This window comes from Vicia villosa, unplaced genomic scaffold, assembly GCF_029867415.1.
Source record: "Vicia villosa cultivar HV-30 ecotype Madison, WI unplaced genomic scaffold, Vvil1.0 ctg.000559F_1_1, whole genome shotgun sequence".
Classification (NCBI taxonomy): Eukaryota; Viridiplantae; Streptophyta; class Magnoliopsida; order Fabales; family Fabaceae; genus Vicia; species Vicia villosa.
The window spans coordinates 810,514-829,032 of record NW_026705255.1 but is presented as its reverse complement, the minus strand read 5'-3'; the positions used below and the strand labels follow the sequence as shown (position 1 = coordinate 829,032).

At 35.3% G+C, this 18,519-nt stretch overlaps 1 protein-coding gene and 1 long non-coding RNA gene across 2 annotated transcripts; both read left to right on the top strand.

Annotated features, from left to right (window-relative positions):
* Positions 1–6,051: 6,051 nt before the first annotated feature.
* On the top strand, positions 6,052–8,608 carry LOC131629342 (E3 ubiquitin-protein ligase AIRP2-like). The gene is made up of 5 exons (XM_058900129.1): positions 6,052–6,301; positions 6,816–6,966; positions 7,272–7,338; positions 7,664–7,898; positions 8,177–8,608. Exons 1-5 carry the CDS (start codon positions 6,210–6,212, stop codon positions 8,385–8,387), a joined length of 756 nt encoding a protein of 251 aa, XP_058756112.1. The 5' UTR covers positions 6,052–6,209; the 3' UTR covers positions 8,388–8,608.
* Positions 8,609–15,570: 6,962 nt separating this feature from the next.
* Positions 15,571–17,554, top strand: LOC131629343 (uncharacterized). Its single transcript, XR_009292016.1, has 3 exons — positions 15,571–16,610; positions 16,907–16,990; positions 17,111–17,554. It is a non-coding gene; the product is annotated as an uncharacterized LOC131629343 (long non-coding RNA).
* The last annotated feature ends 965 nt before the right edge of the window (positions 17,555–18,519 follow it).

Sequence of the window (18,519 nt, the reverse complement as noted above, 5' to 3'; positions counted from 1 at the left end):
GCGATTTGGAGATTGATATTTGGATACGAGGTTTGTGTTTGGATGGTGTTGAGCCAATATTCGAGGACGAAAATATTCTAAGTGGGGGAGAGTTGTAACACCCCGAATTTAATTAAATTGGTTAATTAAATTATTGAAGGATTTAAATATTTGATTTAGTCGAAATTGGATCGTCGGTGTTGTTTAAGGGCGTATTTGGAATTATATAAATCGAAGTCGGATAGTCAGAAAATAATATTAAGAATAATATTATTTATAAGTCGGAATTATTATATTGAAGGAATTATTATTATAAGTGATATAATTGATTATTTGAGATATATCTCTTAATGGGCCTAAATTGATTTTGGAGGATATTAAATAAAGAGAAAGTTTAAACTCTAAGCCCAAATTGGATTTTATATTAGGGTTCTAGAGAATTGGAAAGAGGAGAGTGGTCACAATGAAGAGAACAAGAAGAGAGGAGAAAGAGGCAAGGCTATGTAGAAGAAGAAGGGGCTTGAAGATTTTTCATCTATGGTGTCAATTGAAGATGCAATTAGAGACCCATTGAGTGCTTTCATTGATAAGGTAAGGGTGGGGTTCTCTTCCTATAATAGGGCTCATGAACAATTGTATATGGGAATTGGTATATAGATTTATTGCTTTTGCTTGTGTTAATTGTTGCTGGAAATTAGTTTTGCTGGTGTTGTGTTTAAATGTTACCGAAACTTGAAATTTCGTGTGTCTCTATTATTGTTGTTGTTGTTTGTTACTGTTGTGTTTGTGTTGTTAACATGAATATGGAATTGAATTTATGTGAGTGGTAGAAAATAAAGTGGTACATGACGGCGGTTGGCAGTGGCATTGCCTGGACTATCCGACGGACAAGCAAGGTGGAAAGGCTGACACCATTTTATGTGATGAACGACAACTTTTATGTAGGATTAAGCCATGTGATTTTGTTCTGTTTCTTAGTTGTTTTATATATTACTTATTCTGTTTGTTTCATACTATCAGCTAGGTACTTTGTGATTTGGTTCATATATTACCTTTTCCTTCTGTTTGTTTCATTTATTACCTATTCTCTTTCTCAGCTATTTCATATATAATGCTAGTGTATAATGGAAAATGAAACATATTTATAAGGTGAAATAGAATTGAAGACCGTAGATATTAGAATGAGGAATAGGAAGTGTGTAATATAGAAATAATAAAAGTTAAAAATTGTCCCGTTTGATCGAAATAGTCGAATTAAGCGATATAGTTAATTGTTCGAAATTTGATAAAATTTACGTGGTAGCTAAGTTTAATTAGTAGATTAACATGGTGGTGTTATTTTGTTGAAATTGTGATATTTTACGAATCGACTAAAATTGTGTTTGGTTTAAATATTCTTTATAAATAAATTATAATAATTTAATAGAATTGTCAATAGAGTTGTTAGAGTTGTCAATAGAGTTGTTAAAGTCGACAATAAGTTGTCAGAGTTGTTTTGAATTATTAAGAGTCATATTTTTATTTGTTTTGAGTAATTCTGACATGTTTAGAGTTGTCAGTGTATAACGTCGGTGTTTGTTTTTTTTATTGGAACTTTAACAATTCATATCTTTTAAACCGTAACTCCGTTCGAGTCCCCGTTTGAAGCGTTAGAAAGCTAGCGCGATATTCTTTTCAATAAAAATGGTCTTGAACAATAGAATTCTAGAAATTGGAAATGGAGTAGAAATAGAAGTGAATTAAATTAATATAGTGTGATTATTAATTGGTTGATTAAATTAATAGGTGAATTAATTTCAATATGTTTAATTGATTAGAATATAAATTGGAATTAAATTAACTATTTGGTTTGTCGGTAAATTACGATATTTTGAGAATTTATCCGTAATTGTGTTTTGATTGAATATGTATGTTGAGAAATATATATTATTATGTCAATGATGTTGTTTTGATATTGATTCTCTGTGGGTAGTTGGATAACATTAATTTTAATGATTAATTGCTTGATTTTAAATGTGTATGTTCATATATAATTGGCAAAATGAGAATTAACATGAGATAGTATGGTTACTAGTGTTAATTGGATTTTGTAAATCGTAATTGATTAATTGACCTTTTATATGTGAATGATATGTATGTGTTGTGGATGTTGTGTACAATTGGTGGATAATTCATCGAGTTGAAGTATTGTGATATGCTAAATATTAAGATGGTAGAGATGATCTTAATTGCATATGTTTGATTAACATTGTACATACATTCATATCATGGATGCCTTGAAACAAAGGTGGTTTGCTTTGAAACATAAGCGAGGCTTAGATTCTAGAGTGAATCGGAAAGCGGTAAACTATATGTTTACATTTGGTGGCTTTGGTCTTGTCCGGATCTGAAGCGTGGCTAGATTCTATATGAATCGGAAGCGGTGGAACTTTGGGTCCATATTGGGTACCACATGCATAGAGTCACATGTCTTGCATTGAGTTACATTGAGGTTAAGTGATGTTTGAATATATGCATTTATGTGATTGTCATGTGTACATGAGATGTGATAATTGATATTGGTGATGTTTTGATATATAATTGGTTAAACGTGTGAATATGTGATAATGATGGATTGTGTATATATTTGGGATAATAGTATTGAATCTTTTGAGTATTATACTATTGAATTTTGTGCTTACTTGAATATGTGAAATTTATTAGATGATACTATTTACATAATTATGACTTGTTGTGCGATGAAAAGTGTGAAAGATTAATGAAATGTGGAAGTATGATGTGTATGGTAACTGTTGATACTTGCGATGTAATGATTTTATATGTCTGAATCCTAGCATGCAATTTATCATATGCCCACTTATATGATTTGATATCTCACCCTTTTCTCTTGTTTCGCCGTTGCCTTTATATTGGTAACGTGCAGGTATTCAAGTATGAAGATTTAGTTGCCGTTACTCGAGTCGGTTGTCGCTCTGATACGTAGCACTCTGGGGGGAACGATTTTATACTATTATTGATGTTGCTATCTAATTGTTTAATTTTGGTTGGACAAAATGTTAAGTTAACTGAAGATATTTTATTGAATACATTCTTAAGTGATTCCGCTGTGTTTTAATAAAATAAGTTATTCTATTTCAAAGGTGCTATGTATCCGCTTTATGCGACGAGTTGATTTGTTTTGTTTTTTATTATGTGACGCCTCATTTGTTTATTGAGACATTTTTGAAAACTCTGATTTATATATATTTGTCGGGTAGAAATGGGGTGTTACATCCTTCAACTCCAAAATCCTCCTCCACAAATCTCTCTTCTTAGACAACTCACACGGCGAATAAATATTAACCAAATAAAATAACTTATTGGATTTCAAGAACTTGATACCGAGATATCCCTCACCTTTGAAGCTAGACACCACCTCCAAGTTCTCATTCTTCCATAACGTTAATAGCCCTCCCGACCTACCCACCGAATTTGAGTAAGAGTATCCAATGTTATTATTCCTCCAAAAACTTTTTGCCATCCAATCTTGCATATCCACAATCTTTGTTTCTTGGATCAAAAAAATATTCGCCTTAATCTTTGAAATTAAAGCACTAACTCTTTTCCTTTTCAAAGCACTACCCCCCCCCCCCCCCCCTCTTATGTTCAATGAGCCAATTAACATAATGCACCTTTGTTAATCTCCTTCCTACTATCCCTTCGAGAAGTTGCCTCCTCTTCCAAAACCTCCAGCCTCTTCAACACCGCCTCTTCCTCGCCATAATTAACAACGCCCAAAGTTTCCATGGCTTTCCAAATTTTAGAGCCCGACTCACAATCAAGATTGCCCCACAACCTGAAATTATTCCTAGCAATGTCACCAAACTCACTAAAGACAGAAGAGGAATAACCCAGGCTAGCGCCCAAGGACGGAGTTGGTTCTGTTTTCGCAACAGCACTCACAATAGCTATTGGTCCAGAATCAGATTTACAATGGGCAGCCTTCACACCAGCTCCTTTCATCTCTTTTAATTTGTTTTTATTCACCGACAGAATGGATTTTTTATGAAGAGAACCTCCCGCCTCAGAAATCTTTTTGAATGTTAGTTTCCTCAAAGACTGTTTCTTCCTCCTTTTAACTTGGTGAACAGCGCCATCAAAAGATAACGGGTAAGGGTAAGGTGTTGCGCCTCCTTTCCCCCCCGCCGTAACCACATCACCACGAGCTTCCTTAAAAACCTCCTCGATAACAGATTTTTCCCCAATATTGAGTTGCTGTACAGAATTTGGAACGAAAGAAGAAGATGTTGAAATCGAATCGGTAGCTTCATCCCGAACCAAAGTGTCCCTAACAGTCCTTTGATTCTCCACATTAACCACCGAAACATCCCCACACGCCACAACCTTCTTACCAAGCCTGTCAGTCCCTGAAGGTGAATCTCTCCCATGAGCAGCCGCCAACCCAGCCTGCCTAACAGAACAATCTTGATTGAAGTCCAGAAAATTCTCACCTCTCAGAATATCATCGTCCTCCCGGGAGAAACCAGAAACAGAAAGAGAATCAGAATTAATCGAGTCAGACTCAAATCCAGCTTCAGAATAATCAAAAAAGGACTTGCGAGTATAGATGCCTCTCGCACAACAGAATTCTTTGATGATCAGATTGTAGATTGTCCCGTCAATCTCCACAGTATGTCGCAGTTGCAATTCGGACTCAATCGGAACCTCTATGAACAATCTAGCCACATCCATCCTCGTCCCACATGCCGTAGCGTCATCAATACAAATCAATTTCCCAATCGAGTTTGCCAAAGCAGAAAAGAACACCGAGTTCCAAGCATGAGGAGGGATGTCGTACACCTCAATCCAAATAGATCTTCCCACACTCAGAGTGCCCTCTTTCCATTCCTTCACTTCAGAAAAACAATTCGCCCACCACCTGGGACCTTCAGCGATCAAAGTCTTAATAGTTCCTTCTACCGACTCTTCTAAAAGACAAACAGAACTGCTAATCGGCGTCGCCTTCAAATTGTGATAACCTTCCATATCCAGCTTAGCCTGCAAACAACCAATAGTCCCCGGAATCATCGTAATTCCCACAAAAGCTTTCTTGAACCTCCTAAAAATTATTAAATTAAACGTAGATTATCATTTTAATAAATTTTTGTATGATTTATCAAAATAATAAATTTGTCTAAATTATTCTAAATTATATTTTTTGTTAAAAAGTATTTCATACAAAGACACTCTAAATTATTTTTATCATATTGTAATAAAAACGTTGGATAGTAAAAATACTTTGAAACATCTAATAAGATGAAAGATATTAAGATCTGTTTGGTAAGAATTTTTTTTTTTTAACTTTTAACTTTTCATCTCACATTAATTAAAAAACTCTATTTCGTAACACTATTTTAGTTTTAATTTGTAATTTTTTTACTAACTTTTAGTTTTTTTTCAAAAGCTATTTGAAGTAGCTTTTGAGCTTGTAGCTTTTAACTTATGATTTTTTTCCATTTATATCTTTATTATTTTAACAAAATATTATTATCCTTATTAATTAAAATGATCATTTATGTCATTTTGTATCTATTAACTAATAAAACAGCTAATTTACCAAACACTAATATTAGCTTATTAGCTATCAGTCACCAGCTACAAATTACCAGCTCTCAGCTATAAACTATCAACTAATTTTACCAAACAAAGTCTATATACTCTTATCTTATTCATATAAAAGAATAGATAAAATGAAACAATAATGGTAATTAATTAAATGGGTGTTATTTTTTTTTTTGACCAAATTAAATGGGTGTTATTAAAAAATAATGAAAACCAATAAAAAGAGGTCTATAGGTGGTGAAAAAGGTAGCATTAGTATAAACGGTGTGTAATGCGAAAAGTCATCAATGCCAAAAAGCAATACAAAGTGGATAAGTCTGTCCTCACATATTCATCCACGAACTCCTCAATTACCAAAACCCAATTAATCAAAATTAAATAAATAAATAAAATGCCACGTGTCAACTAAATATCTTTTGGACAGTGTTGAAACTCGAAAGAACAAAATAGAAGGCGCATTCTAGATTCTACACTATAGAATTAATTACTCTACACCTATAGAGAGAGAAAAAAAAAACAAAAAAAAAAACAAAACATGAAAATTGTTGTTGTCTTTTGATCGAAACAACAAAGTACTACTGTTCTGTTTTGGTTTGACAATAATCTGGGAGAGAGTACGAGGAGGTAATATGTACATAAGTGGCGGTTCTTCTTCCATGGGAAGGTCTTTCAAGGAATCTCTTAAACTTCTTGAAGCTGATATTCATCACGCAAATACCTTGTAAGTTTTTTTTTTTCTTTTTCAATTCGCATACCCTTTTGAAAAAAATTGATTTTTATTTAGTTTTGGCTTAAAGGGTACGCATCCTAACTATAAAGTTTTCATTTTTGTTTTTGGATCATCATGATTTTGAATTTGAGTGTTTTTGTTTTATTGTTTTCTGGGGTTTTACTTTAACCCCTGATTTTTTTTTTTTTTAAATTTTCTTTTAAGTCAAATATGAATATATGGTGGAGAGTTTGTAAAACTGCAAATTCATGATTTTGGTGTTGTGATTGTCCATTCTGTTACTCTACAAAACAATCAATCAAACAGTGTCTGTCTTGTTAGCTAGCAAATAATTCATGATGCCTTTGAGTATGGAAGTAGAAAAAGGAAAAAATGTCAGACACATGTGATTATGTTCAATTTTTTTTTTTTTTATAATTATTATCAGTATCGACGTGTCTGTGTTGGTGTCGTGTCTGTGTTGTGTTTCATAGGTTATAACTTGTTTGTGTTATTGGGTGTGTAGAGCATCGGATTTTCCTAGAGAATATGATGGTGCGTGCCTTCAGATGAGAATGTCATACAGTCCTGCAGCACACTTGTTTCTGTTTCTGGTACAATGGACAGATTGCAATCTTGCTGGAGCTCTTGGATTGTTAAGAATCCTAATTTACAAGGTTGGGTATTTTGGTTTTGTTATGTTTGTTTTGAATTGAGAAATTTGAGGTCTGTTTGAACCGGTTTATTTGAGTTTATCTAATGACATCATCAACACGCGTTAGACTGTTTGGCAGAGTTTAAAAACACAGCTTATGACATGTTGATAAGCTCTAGCTTATAGCCTACATGAAAAGAATTTGAATTTTGTTGATCTTTTGTTGTAAGAATAGCGTTGACATAAGCACTTATTATGCGATAATCACTTAATTAAGTTGTTTATCGAAACAGGAGTCTAAGGTGACATATTTTGCTCATGCTGCAGGTGTATGTGGATGGGACAACTACCATGTCAACACATGAAAGAAAAGCAAGTATTAGGGAATTCTATGGTATATCTTCCTTTTCTTTTTAAGTAGAATGAAATGAATTAGTAGAGATAAGATTTATGGATTCTGTGGTAAGGAGAGTAGATTAGATGGAGAGAAGTCACACAAATAGCAGTAGAGGAAAATCTAGAAAAACTATAAGAAAAGTTATTAAGAATGATCTTGAGATTAACGATTTGGGTAAAAACATGATCCTGAATAAAACATTATGGCGAAAGTTGATTCATGTAGCTGACTCCACTTAGTGGGATAAGGCTTGGTTGTTGTTGTTTGGATTAGTTTGCATTTTTAGTGGATTGCTGATGTACTGAAAATCTTTGTTGATCAGCGGTTATATATCCGTCTTTAATACAACTTGAAAGAGGTGTCACTGATGCGGAAGATAAAAAACAGAAGGTTGTATGCATGGAGAGGTATCGTAGAAGAGACGATGAGGAGCACAAACAATCCTCAGACATAGACCTTGAAAGAGAAGAAGAATGTGGAATATGTATGGAGATGAATAGTAAGATTGTATTGCCCAACTGCAACCATGCCATGTGCCTCAAATGTTACCATGAATGGTACTATCTCTCCCTCTCTATCACACATGTTCCTTATTTTATGATTTTTCGAGAATCGTATTTTATATTATATGATTTAATGTAGGAATATTTATTAAATTCTTCATTATCTGGATTAGTGTTATTCTATTCGTTGCATATCCAAATCATTATTTTTGAATCGTTTGTGTGGTTCGGTGGTGATCATTGCCCTTTCACCTTCATTGAAGTTTGTTGCTCTTTCGATGTGAGGAAGGACCAAGCAAGGTTGTTAAACTTGAGATTTTTTGTGTGTGCAGGAGAGCAAGATCACAGTCATGCCCCTTTTGTCGTGACAGTCTTAAAAGAGTGAACTCGGGCGATCTATGGATATTCACCGATAGTAGAGACATAGTAGACATGGAAACAGTGACAAGGGAGAATCTCAGAAGGCTTTTCATGTACATAGATAAGTTACCTTTGATCATTCCAGATTCTCTTTTTGATCCTTATGATTCTCACTTAAGATAAAGGGGTTCCTTGTGTTTTAGTCATATAAAATATGAATGTAGTGATTTGGTGAAATTAGTTTATAGAGTTGCAGTTCGTTCTTCCACGTCTTCCACAAGTATCGAGCCTTGAGTTTGCGATTAGTTGGTGGTGAAGTTGAGATGGTAAATTGTATGTAGCACATTTGTATATCTTTGTACAGATTGAAGTTTTTTAATAGCAAAAATTTGGACCTTTCTCGATTTGTGCGTGTCATCCTTGCACATTTCTCTGGTGATATAAATGTGAATCTAATCTTCTTTGTATCGTTCCATTTCTCTGGTGATACAAAATTGAATCTATTGACAAATAACTGACCCTCCTTAAAACAAATCTTTGATCATGAATGCAAACTTTACAAACTAGTTAACTATGAACCAATATGAAAGAAGATAATATGTATTTGCCAAAGGAGCTGTTTTTCAACTGCATTGCAGCATCTCTTCTAAGGGTCTGTAGTTGGCAACTTACATTTTAACTTTAGAGCATTATAAGTAATGCCTAGGCAGACGAGAAAACTCGTATTCGCGGATAGAATTCTTCCCATTTTGAATGTATGATGCACTACAATATCTCCTACTTATGTTAGTTCTATCTAAGTCATTATTTATATTTGCGACACCAATATTATAAAGAGAGAACAAAGTCATTATAGGAGGATTGTTGCAGCTAAAATTATTACGTAAGATAGTTATCCTTCCATTTTCGTATCTTTTACAAATCATGAAAGACACTTGTATTCATTAAGGAAAGAATAAGAAATTCTTGGTGTTCTATAATTCCTCTTCAAAATATTGTGTCAACTATAATTTTTTTTCATTTCCTGAGAAGTACAAAGAAGTGGAGTGCATTCTCTTGGTTTGAATAATGTGTGCAAGTGTACATAATAAAACTTCTAGTATGTGATAAGAAAAATATAAACCCTACAAAGATTGAACTTAATCAATTTAATTAACCATTTTGTGTTAGGTGATTTGGATCTTGATGGAAAATCACTATTGTTCATGTTGTGAAAAGGATGTCAAGAACATAGTATAATAGGAAACACAATAAAAAACAAGAAAAACAACAAGGATTGGTTATAATTGCTATTATTTCCTTTCTCTTTCAATCAAGATTACAATTTACAAGAATAACAAATAAGCCTTTCACCCTAAATTAGGATTTGCACTATGCAATGATGAGAGACTAGTATGTTATTTATAATAAAACATAACATACTAAACTAATGGACTTTTTTCACAAATACCCATTCTAAGCCAACTTAGGGTACAAGCTAACTTAAACAATTGGACATAACAAACAGGCCCAATTCGAAATACTAACAACCCTAGCATTTCTACACCCACATACTAGAACTTAGTTCGACTATAGTATGTAGGTCTTCGACACAATCTCTGTCGAACTAGAAGTTAACCTTAGACACACTAGAGTTTGATCCAATTCTCACAAATCTCCACCTTGGAACAAACTCTATAACATCAAGGAACAATCTAGCTTTCTTCATGCAGCTTTATCAACTGCATACAGCGGAAAAACTTGCAACTCGACAATGTCTTGGTGATCATATCAGCAGCATTGTGATCTGTCGAAAACTTCAACACTTGGACTTCTCCACGCTCGATTACTCCTCTGATAAAATGCAACCTAACATCGATGTGTTTAGTTCACTCATGATATGCTGAGTTCTTCGACAGGTGTATAGCACTTTGACTATCACATTTAACAATGATACCTCGACCTTGAAGTTTCGACTCCTTAGCAAAACCATCAAGCCACAATGCTTCTTTCACAGCTTCAGTGAGAGCAATATTCTCCGCCTCAATGGTTGATAAAGCAACAACCTTCTGAAGTGTTGCTTTCCAACTAATTGCAGTGCCAAACATAGTGAAAACATATCCAGAAATAGATTTTTTGGAATCCATACAACCTACTTTACTATCGTCACCCAAGGCTCCACCATAAGTTAGGACCCTGTTCAGAGACCCATTTATGTACCTTAAAATCCACTTCAATGCTTGCTAGCGAGGCTTTCTAGGATTCTCCATGTACCTGCTTATAAGACTTACTACATATGTTATGTTGGGTCTAGTACAGACCATAACATACATCAAAGAACCTACTATATTAGCATATGATATTCTATTCATATAAGCTCTTTCGACGTCAGTACTGGAACACTGATCTACACTCAACTTAAATTGAGGGTTTGTTGGAGTCACAACAGGCGTTGAATTCGACATACCAAACTTGTCGAGAATCTTCCATAGGTATGCCTCTTAAGATAAGCATAATTTAGACTGCTTTCTATATCTTCGAATGTCAATCCCAAGAATCCTAGATGCAGCTCCCAGATCCTTCATATCAAACTCCTTATTGAGTTCAGCCTTCACCCTCTTTACATCTTTGACATTGTTGCTTGCTATGAGAATATCATCCACATGAAGAAAAAAAATAACAAATGAATTATCAGGTAGAAATCTGAAGTAAACGTAATGGTCGAGCTGACTTCTAATGAAACTTATGCGTGCCATGAACTTGTCGAATCTTCTATTCCACTATCGAGGATATTGTTTCACTCCATATAAAGATCTCTTTAGCCTGCACACATAATATTTCTTCCCCTTTTCAACATACCCTTCAGGTTGCCTCATCAGGATCATTTCATCTAGATCACCATACAAGAACATGATCTTCACATCCACCTGTTCCAGTTCAAGATCGAATTGTGCCAATATGGCAAGCAACATTCGAATGGACTCATGCTTCACAACAGGAGAAAACACATCATTGAAGTCGACATCTTATTTATGAGTGAAGCCCCTTGCGACCAACCTTGCCTTGTATCTTTTTGACGCCACTTCTTTGATTCCTTCCTTAACTTTGAAAATCCAATTACAACTGACTAACCTTGCCCTAACAGGTTTCTTGATCAGTTCCCAAGTATGATTATCATGAAAAAATTTCATCTCATCATTCATGGCCTTCAGCCATTCATTCATATTTCGACTCCTCATAACTTCCTTATAGTCTCTAGGTTCTTCGTCTAGAACCTCACTTGCAGAGATTAAGGCATAAGCTATAAGATCTGCATACCCAAGTCCCTGAGGTGGCTTGATGACTCTTCTCGACCTATCTCTTGAAAATAGGTAGTCATCGACACTTTCCTCAATTTCCTCAGCATCTTCTACTTCTTCTTCGACTTCATCTGGGATATGCAATTTAGCATCAACATGCTCCACCTCAACAGGAATCTCTACCTGTTCCAGCTCTTCGTCAAATTTTTCTGCACTTCGATTAACATCATCAATTTTCTTAAAAGCCATTTCAGCTTCATTGAAAACTACATCTCAATTGGTGATACTCCTCCTGTGACCTGGCTCTAGGCACCATAGCCTATAAGCTTTGACTCCTTCAGGGTATCCCATGAACATGAATTTTAGAGCTCTAGGTTTGACCTTGTCTTGACTAATGTGAGCATAGGCTACATAACCAAATACTCTAAGTCTGTCAAGATCTGGTGGATGTCCCGACCAAACTTCTTCAAGTGTCTTCATATCTAACGCTTTTGAAGGACATATGTTTATCAAATATGTTGCTGTCGAAAACAGCCTCAACCCAAAACACCTTCTTTAAACCAGCATTAGTCAACATGCATCTAACTCTCTCCAAAATAGTTCGATTAAACATTTCAGCCAAACCATTTTGCTGTGGAGTACATGCAGTAGTCTTATGCCTTGCAATACTAGAGGCAGCACAAAAACTGTCGAACGCCTCATTGCAAAATTCAAGTCCATTATCGATTCTCTACCTCTCGAACTTTCTGCCAGTCTGATTTTGACCAAAGTCTTCCAACTTTTGAAATTCTCAAAAGTTTCATTCTTAGTCTTCTGGATGACTACCCATAATTTTCTACAATAATCATCTACTATGGATAGAAAATACCTCGCTCCAGAATGTTATGGACACCTTGCATGCCCCTAAAGATCAGCATGGATATAATCAAGGGATCCATGTGTTCTTTGTTTTCCTTTGTTGAAATTCACTCTGCAAGATTTTCCAAGTACATAGGGTTCACAAAACTTTAGTTTTTCGACTTTGTCTCCACTAAGCTCATTTTGATTCCCTAATTCGACCAGACCCCTTTCACAAACATGACCTAATCTCATGTGCCAAATTTCTGTCTTCGAAAAAGATTTCGTGGATGCAACATTTGTTGAACCACTTACAAATTCAGCCTCAAGGGTATACAAGCCTTATTTCTTCACGCCTCTCAAGACTTCCTTCGACCCCTTCATGACTCTTAGGATACTTTTCTCTCCTTTGAAAACATATCCTTTCTTGTCGAATTCACCAAGAGAAATCAAATTTCTCTTCAAATCCGGATTATACCTAACTTCAGTCAACAAACTTATTGACTCATCATGGAGCTTGAATCTCACAGATCCAACATCTGCAATCTTGCAAGATTTGTTGTTTCCCAGTAATTCAGATCCACCATCTTGATCATATAATTCCTCGAACAAGTATTTGTTTAGAGTCACGTGCCAAGTGAAACCTGAATCCATAATCCACTCCTTACTCGAGTCACTACTTGAAACCACAAGAACATCAGATGATTCAAAGTCATCTTGAACAATGGAAGCGTTGCCATTATCCTTACCTCCATGATCTTTCAAGGCACACGTTTTTAGTGTGACCCTCCTTCTTACAATGATAGCATCGAATACCAGATGCTCCGCCATTGTAAGACTTCAACAGACTTTTCCCTTCTTCTTGTCAAACTTACCATCCTTTCGCAAGAATTTTCCCTTAACGGCCAAACCTTCACCAACAATCGAAGGTTTATGCTCCTTTCGTTCGTTCAAGTCCTTAGAATACAGGGGTGATTGAACATCTTCAAAGGTCAGGACTCTCTTCCATACAAGAGAGTTTCTTTGAAGTGAGCATGTGATCGAGGCAAAGCGCACAATAGTAACTGTCGCGGGCGAAAAATCGTTTTGGTTCCTCTTTTTGTGAGATGAGACACCTGATGCCTTCTTTGGGCTCGAGTGCTCAAAAAAATGATTTTTCTTTTGTATCGACCAAACTTTTTATTATTTCCAAAAGAGGAAAAGGAAAAAAGCTGCAATAACCTAAAAGTGGGGGGAGAGATCTTGGGTAAGAGGGTTGGTTATACGAAGGGAAGGTATTAGCACCCAACGTATCTATAGTACTCTATAGGCTTCTTTGCTTTATTTTTCATTTCATGTTATTGAGAGGTTCTTGTGAAATAGAGGTGGGACCTAAGGTGTTTGTTTGATTTATGCTCGCAAAGATCATCGCGATCCTCTGCATACATATCCCTCAGAGGGAATCAGAGCATCTGTAGCTCGGGGTCTACGGGTGCTAAGGTTTGAATGGTTTTTTTTGTGTTTTGTTTTGCTCGCCAAGGGTCGACCTTGTGCCTACGTATTCTCAAAGGGATGTTGAGAAAGTCAGAGCAATCGTAGTTCCCACTTATGCTAGTGGAAGCAAAGGAAAATAGACAAATGTCGTCTAAATGCTAGATGTATCTAATCTATATCATCACATACATCTGTTTGATTTTTGTTTGTTTAACCAGCCTTGTGGCAAAAACTTTCAATGAAGTCAGCCTTGTGACAAAAAGTTTTGATTAATCAGCCAGCCTCGTGGCAAAAGTTTCAATGAAGTCAGCCTTGTGACAAAAACTTTGATTGATCAGCCAGTATGGTGGCAAAACGGTTTGATTGATTAGCCAGCCTTGTGGCAAAAGAAGATTGATTGATTAGCCAGACTTGTGGCAAAAAAGTTTGATTGATTGATTGTTTGTGATGATATATAAGAGATACTCCTAGCATAGAGATGAAAAATGTCTAATCTCCTAGGGTATTTGTTTTTGGATATTGGGGGATGCTTATAAGAAGCCCGTGGGTCCTTGTACGAAGCCCAAGAGGAGGCTATCCGAGGGTCCTTGCATTGTAAGCCCAAGAGGAGGCTATGGGAGGGACAATCCAGGGTCCTTGCATTGTAAGCCCAAGAGGAGGCTATGGGAGGGATACTCGTTTGTACAAAGCCCAAGGGGAGGCATGGTATAGTTGGTTTGAGCTCTTAGAGCGATTTCACCGGGAAACCATACTCTATGTCCTAACCTAAACTAGTGGAGATTCTTTGCACGAAGCCCAATAGGAGGCTATGGGGAACCTAGTGTTGTACTAAGTTGAACAAGTATATATAACACAATCACAAGTATGGACAAGTACGAACAAACATGAACAAGTACATGAACAAATATGAACAGTTATACATATATGACAAAGTGTGTGTATATAATGGAGTTTATGAAGGAAATATACCTGTAAGCATGCTCCATTTGTATACACGGGGGCTCGGGACTCATACTCGGGGAGAGGCCCTTTAAGTTTATTCAAAGTTATGTAAACAGGTATTTACAAAGGGGCTTGGGACTTATACCTACATGGAGGCCCATGGTATTTTTTTGGGAAGATTTAAAGAAAACCTTCATTTTTGGTTTGTTACTCAAAGTTTAGAAAAACAGATTGAGATATGTACAAAAATGTGTGTGTACAATGAAATACCTAATTTCATGTACAGGAATGGGTATGTACAAAAGGGGCTTGGGACTTATACCTACATGGAGGCCCATGGTATATTTATAAAACATGGTTGATCGTTTTGTTTACAGACGCGTCGTTTGTTGTTTTGAAAACAGTTTGAAAAGTTTGTGTTGAAAGAGTTTTCTGTACAAAGAAAAACTGTATAAAAGAAAAAAGAGTGGGTCTTATACTCTCTAATATTCGAGAGGCCCCTGTTTTATTTTCATAAAACAGGGTGGATGGTTTTGAAAATGGTTTGAATGTTTTTGAAAGTGAATTGATTACTGTTGTGAAAACAGTTGATTGAGTTTTAGGCTTACCTTGAAGAATGAGAAAATTGGATTTCTGAGTTTGAGGTGTTACCTTGATCTTCAGATGTTAGGCATCCACACCAGCAGAAAAGAATTTCGAATAAGCTCACAGCTTTCAGCATTCCATGATCATCCAGTAATTGTTTATGGAATTCTACAGCAAATGGAAGACCAAACAAACAGACAAAACAGAGAAATAATCTCGAAGTCTCGGATGACGTTAGAAAATTCAAGTGATGTGCAACAGTAATCAAACAACATTTAAATGATTAACTACACAAAGTTATATGAAAATATCAAATTCAAACAAAATTAATCTAAGAAAATATATCTTTTTTGTGATTTTTTCATGAAGAAAGAAAATAATTAGAAAACATAAAATCAAATATGTATCTAAAATATTTTTTGGAGTTTTTAATAAGGATTAGAAAATCAAACTAAATCCTATATTAAATAAAATACTAATTCCTTTTTATGCAAACTATTTTTCTAAAGAAAATTAAAAGAAATAGTTAGTAAAAAAACAATTAAATATTTGGGCCAGAGGGTTTGAAATTCGTATGGAGGTGCAGGCCCAACATGTAACAAAAGCTGAATGAGTAAATAAAAAAAAAAAGAAAGAAAGCTGGGCCGGACCGGGTCGGGTCAGAGTGACCCGGATCCGCCCATGCTCTTATCACAAGTTGCTGGGTTTGAGAACCCTAAATCAACACAAGAGGCAGCGCCTCTTTCTCACCATCATGATTTTTCCACGATTTTTTCTGTTTATGAACAAACAACAACAACTGAATCCTTCTCTCTGCTTTATGCTCTCAACAACAACACAGCCCTTTAACATCTCGCGGCCTCCCTCTCTAACACTCTCTGCTCTCTCTCTCAGGGGAACAACGACAGCAACAACATATCTCTCTCGTTCTCGGCTACCTCCGCTCACTTTCATTCTCAGTAAACAACAACTTTAACTCAGTCTTTCCTCTCTCTCGCGCGGTGGACAACAATGGTTCGGTTGCTACAGAACTTCACCAAGATTCAAACTATCTTGACAGATAGAGGTATAATTCTTAAACGATTTCTATGAATCCGGTTTTGAAACTCATATTACCAACAACACATGAATTTCGTTTTCCTCCTTCAGAACATAGCAACAATTATTTATACACTCTCTGCTTTCGGTTTTGAGCAATTTACAGGTATAACAATAATTAACAGCAAGGTTGAGAGTGAAAGGGGAATCGAATTACCTGCGGCAAGGAGGATTTTACCGGTTTTACGTCGAGGTATGACTTTGATTACTTTCTGAAATTTTGATACAAGTAATTGTAACTATGGCTATGCTTTTGAATTCACGACTGTCGCTGAGTTGATGCTGTTTTGAATTAATTGATGTCGCGGCTGAATTTTTGAATTGATTGATGTATGTATCGAATTCTTCCCGCTGGCTGCAAGTTATTATTGTTGCTTTGCTGAATTTTTGTTGAGTGTCTGAACCGTTGAATTGTAGTTGTGTTGTTCTGAACCGCTTCTGAATCGTTGTTGTGTTGCTGAATTTCTTTGTTGAAAATTGTTACTGCAGAAAGTTTGTTGATTGAAGGTGGTATGAAGATGAAAGTTGGATGATGAGGATGATTGATGCGTTGATACGGGGCTGCAACTAGAGGTATGGTTTTGAATCTCTTTTTTTTCTGGAAATTCGGGTGGTGTTGTTGAAGAACACTTTGAGTTGCTCAATCTTTGAAATTTTTTTTGATTGTAACAACTTTTGAATTTGTTGTTGTAGGATCTATTTTGATGAAGATGATGCAACAAAACCTTTTTTGGATATTAGGGAGACTTGAAGATGCAACTTCAAGTTGTTGCTCTCTACTAAGGTATGAACTACTTCTTCACCCCTTTTCCAACTATGGAACTAAGAAACTTTGAAAATTATGAGAGAAAAGGGAGGAGTGAAAAAGCAAGTAGTTAAGGTTGCTTTTGGTGTCATTTGTTGCAAAGGGAGAACTTCCTATTTATAGGCAAAGTTTAGGGATTTGTAAGGAATTAAGAAACTTGATTGGGAGGTTATGGTCATCTCAAGAATGAGAATAAGAATAAAAATATTCTTCATGATTGCAAGAATAAGAATATATTCCTTATGTCATTATCCAAAGATATTTCTTATGATATGAATCATGCAAGTGGAAGAAAAATCTCTCTTTGATCCCCTTTTTTTTTGTCTTGAATCATTTTGGGCTTTTGAATATTTTATTGAACTTTTTGCTAATCTCACCCTTCTTGTTTCTTTTTCCATGTGACATGAGCATTCTTGATGAAAGCATGAAGAAATTTGAACTTGAAGGATGAAGACTTTGAAGATTGAAGAATTCAAGAAAGCATTGCATTTTCTTTTATTTCACTTTAGAATTGTATGAACTTGTATTCTTGAAAGTGAATAGAATTTGAAAGTTGTAATATCTTTGAATTTTGAATTAGACTTGAAATGTTACAATCTTGAATTTTGGACAAAATCTCTATTGTAATTCATTTGAAACTTGGAACTTTGTAAAGAATGAACTTCATTTTTGAATGTTTGAATTTCCTTTAAAATTCCTTGAATGAAGTTGTATGAACCATGAATATTGGATATTCTTAAATGAAAAATCCTTGAAGTAATGTGAAAAATGTTCAATGAACTTTTAATTCTTGAATTTATGGTTTAAAACCATACTTGAAGCAATTCTTTCAAAATGAACTCAAAATGGATAATGTCTTCTCCTTTTTTGCAAACCTTGAAGAAATCCTTATGGATAATTTTGAATTTGTTCTAAATTCCAAGCAATCCATATGAAACACTTTCTTTCATCAATGACAAATCCACATGCCAATTCTTTGAACAAATTCCAAACTAATCTCTTGAATCGCACAAATTGAAAAATGACACTTCAAATGAACACAAATTGATGACTATGGATCTTGAATTGAGGTGTAATTTCCATTGTATGTTGTCATAGGGATTATTTGAGGATGATTGAAACCTTTGATTGACTTCCTGGGGATTTTTAGGGTTTCCCAAATGTGATCCCTGATTTTAGTCCTTGATAGTTCAAAACCTTAATCTGATGATTTGAAATTCCACTGTAGATCAATCCTTGTGTAAGAGATGTCCTGAGCCAATGGATTAGGTCAAAATGATGTACTTGGGGTCTTGAG

Bases quoted from the DNA above. Each gene is read 5' to 3' on its own strand.
- LOC131629342 (XM_058900129.1), top strand. From the start codon at position 6,210: ATGTACATAAGTGGCGGTTCTTCTTCCATGGGAAGGTCTTTCAAGGAA. The intron at 6,302-6,815 runs GTAAGTTTTTTT...TTGGGTGTGTAG, and splicing joins ATTCATCACGCAAATACCTT to AGCATCGGATTTTCCTAGAG. The intron at 6,967-7,271 runs GTTGGGTATTTT...CTCATGCTGCAG, and splicing joins TAAGAATCCTAATTTACAAG to GTGTATGTGGATGGGACAAC.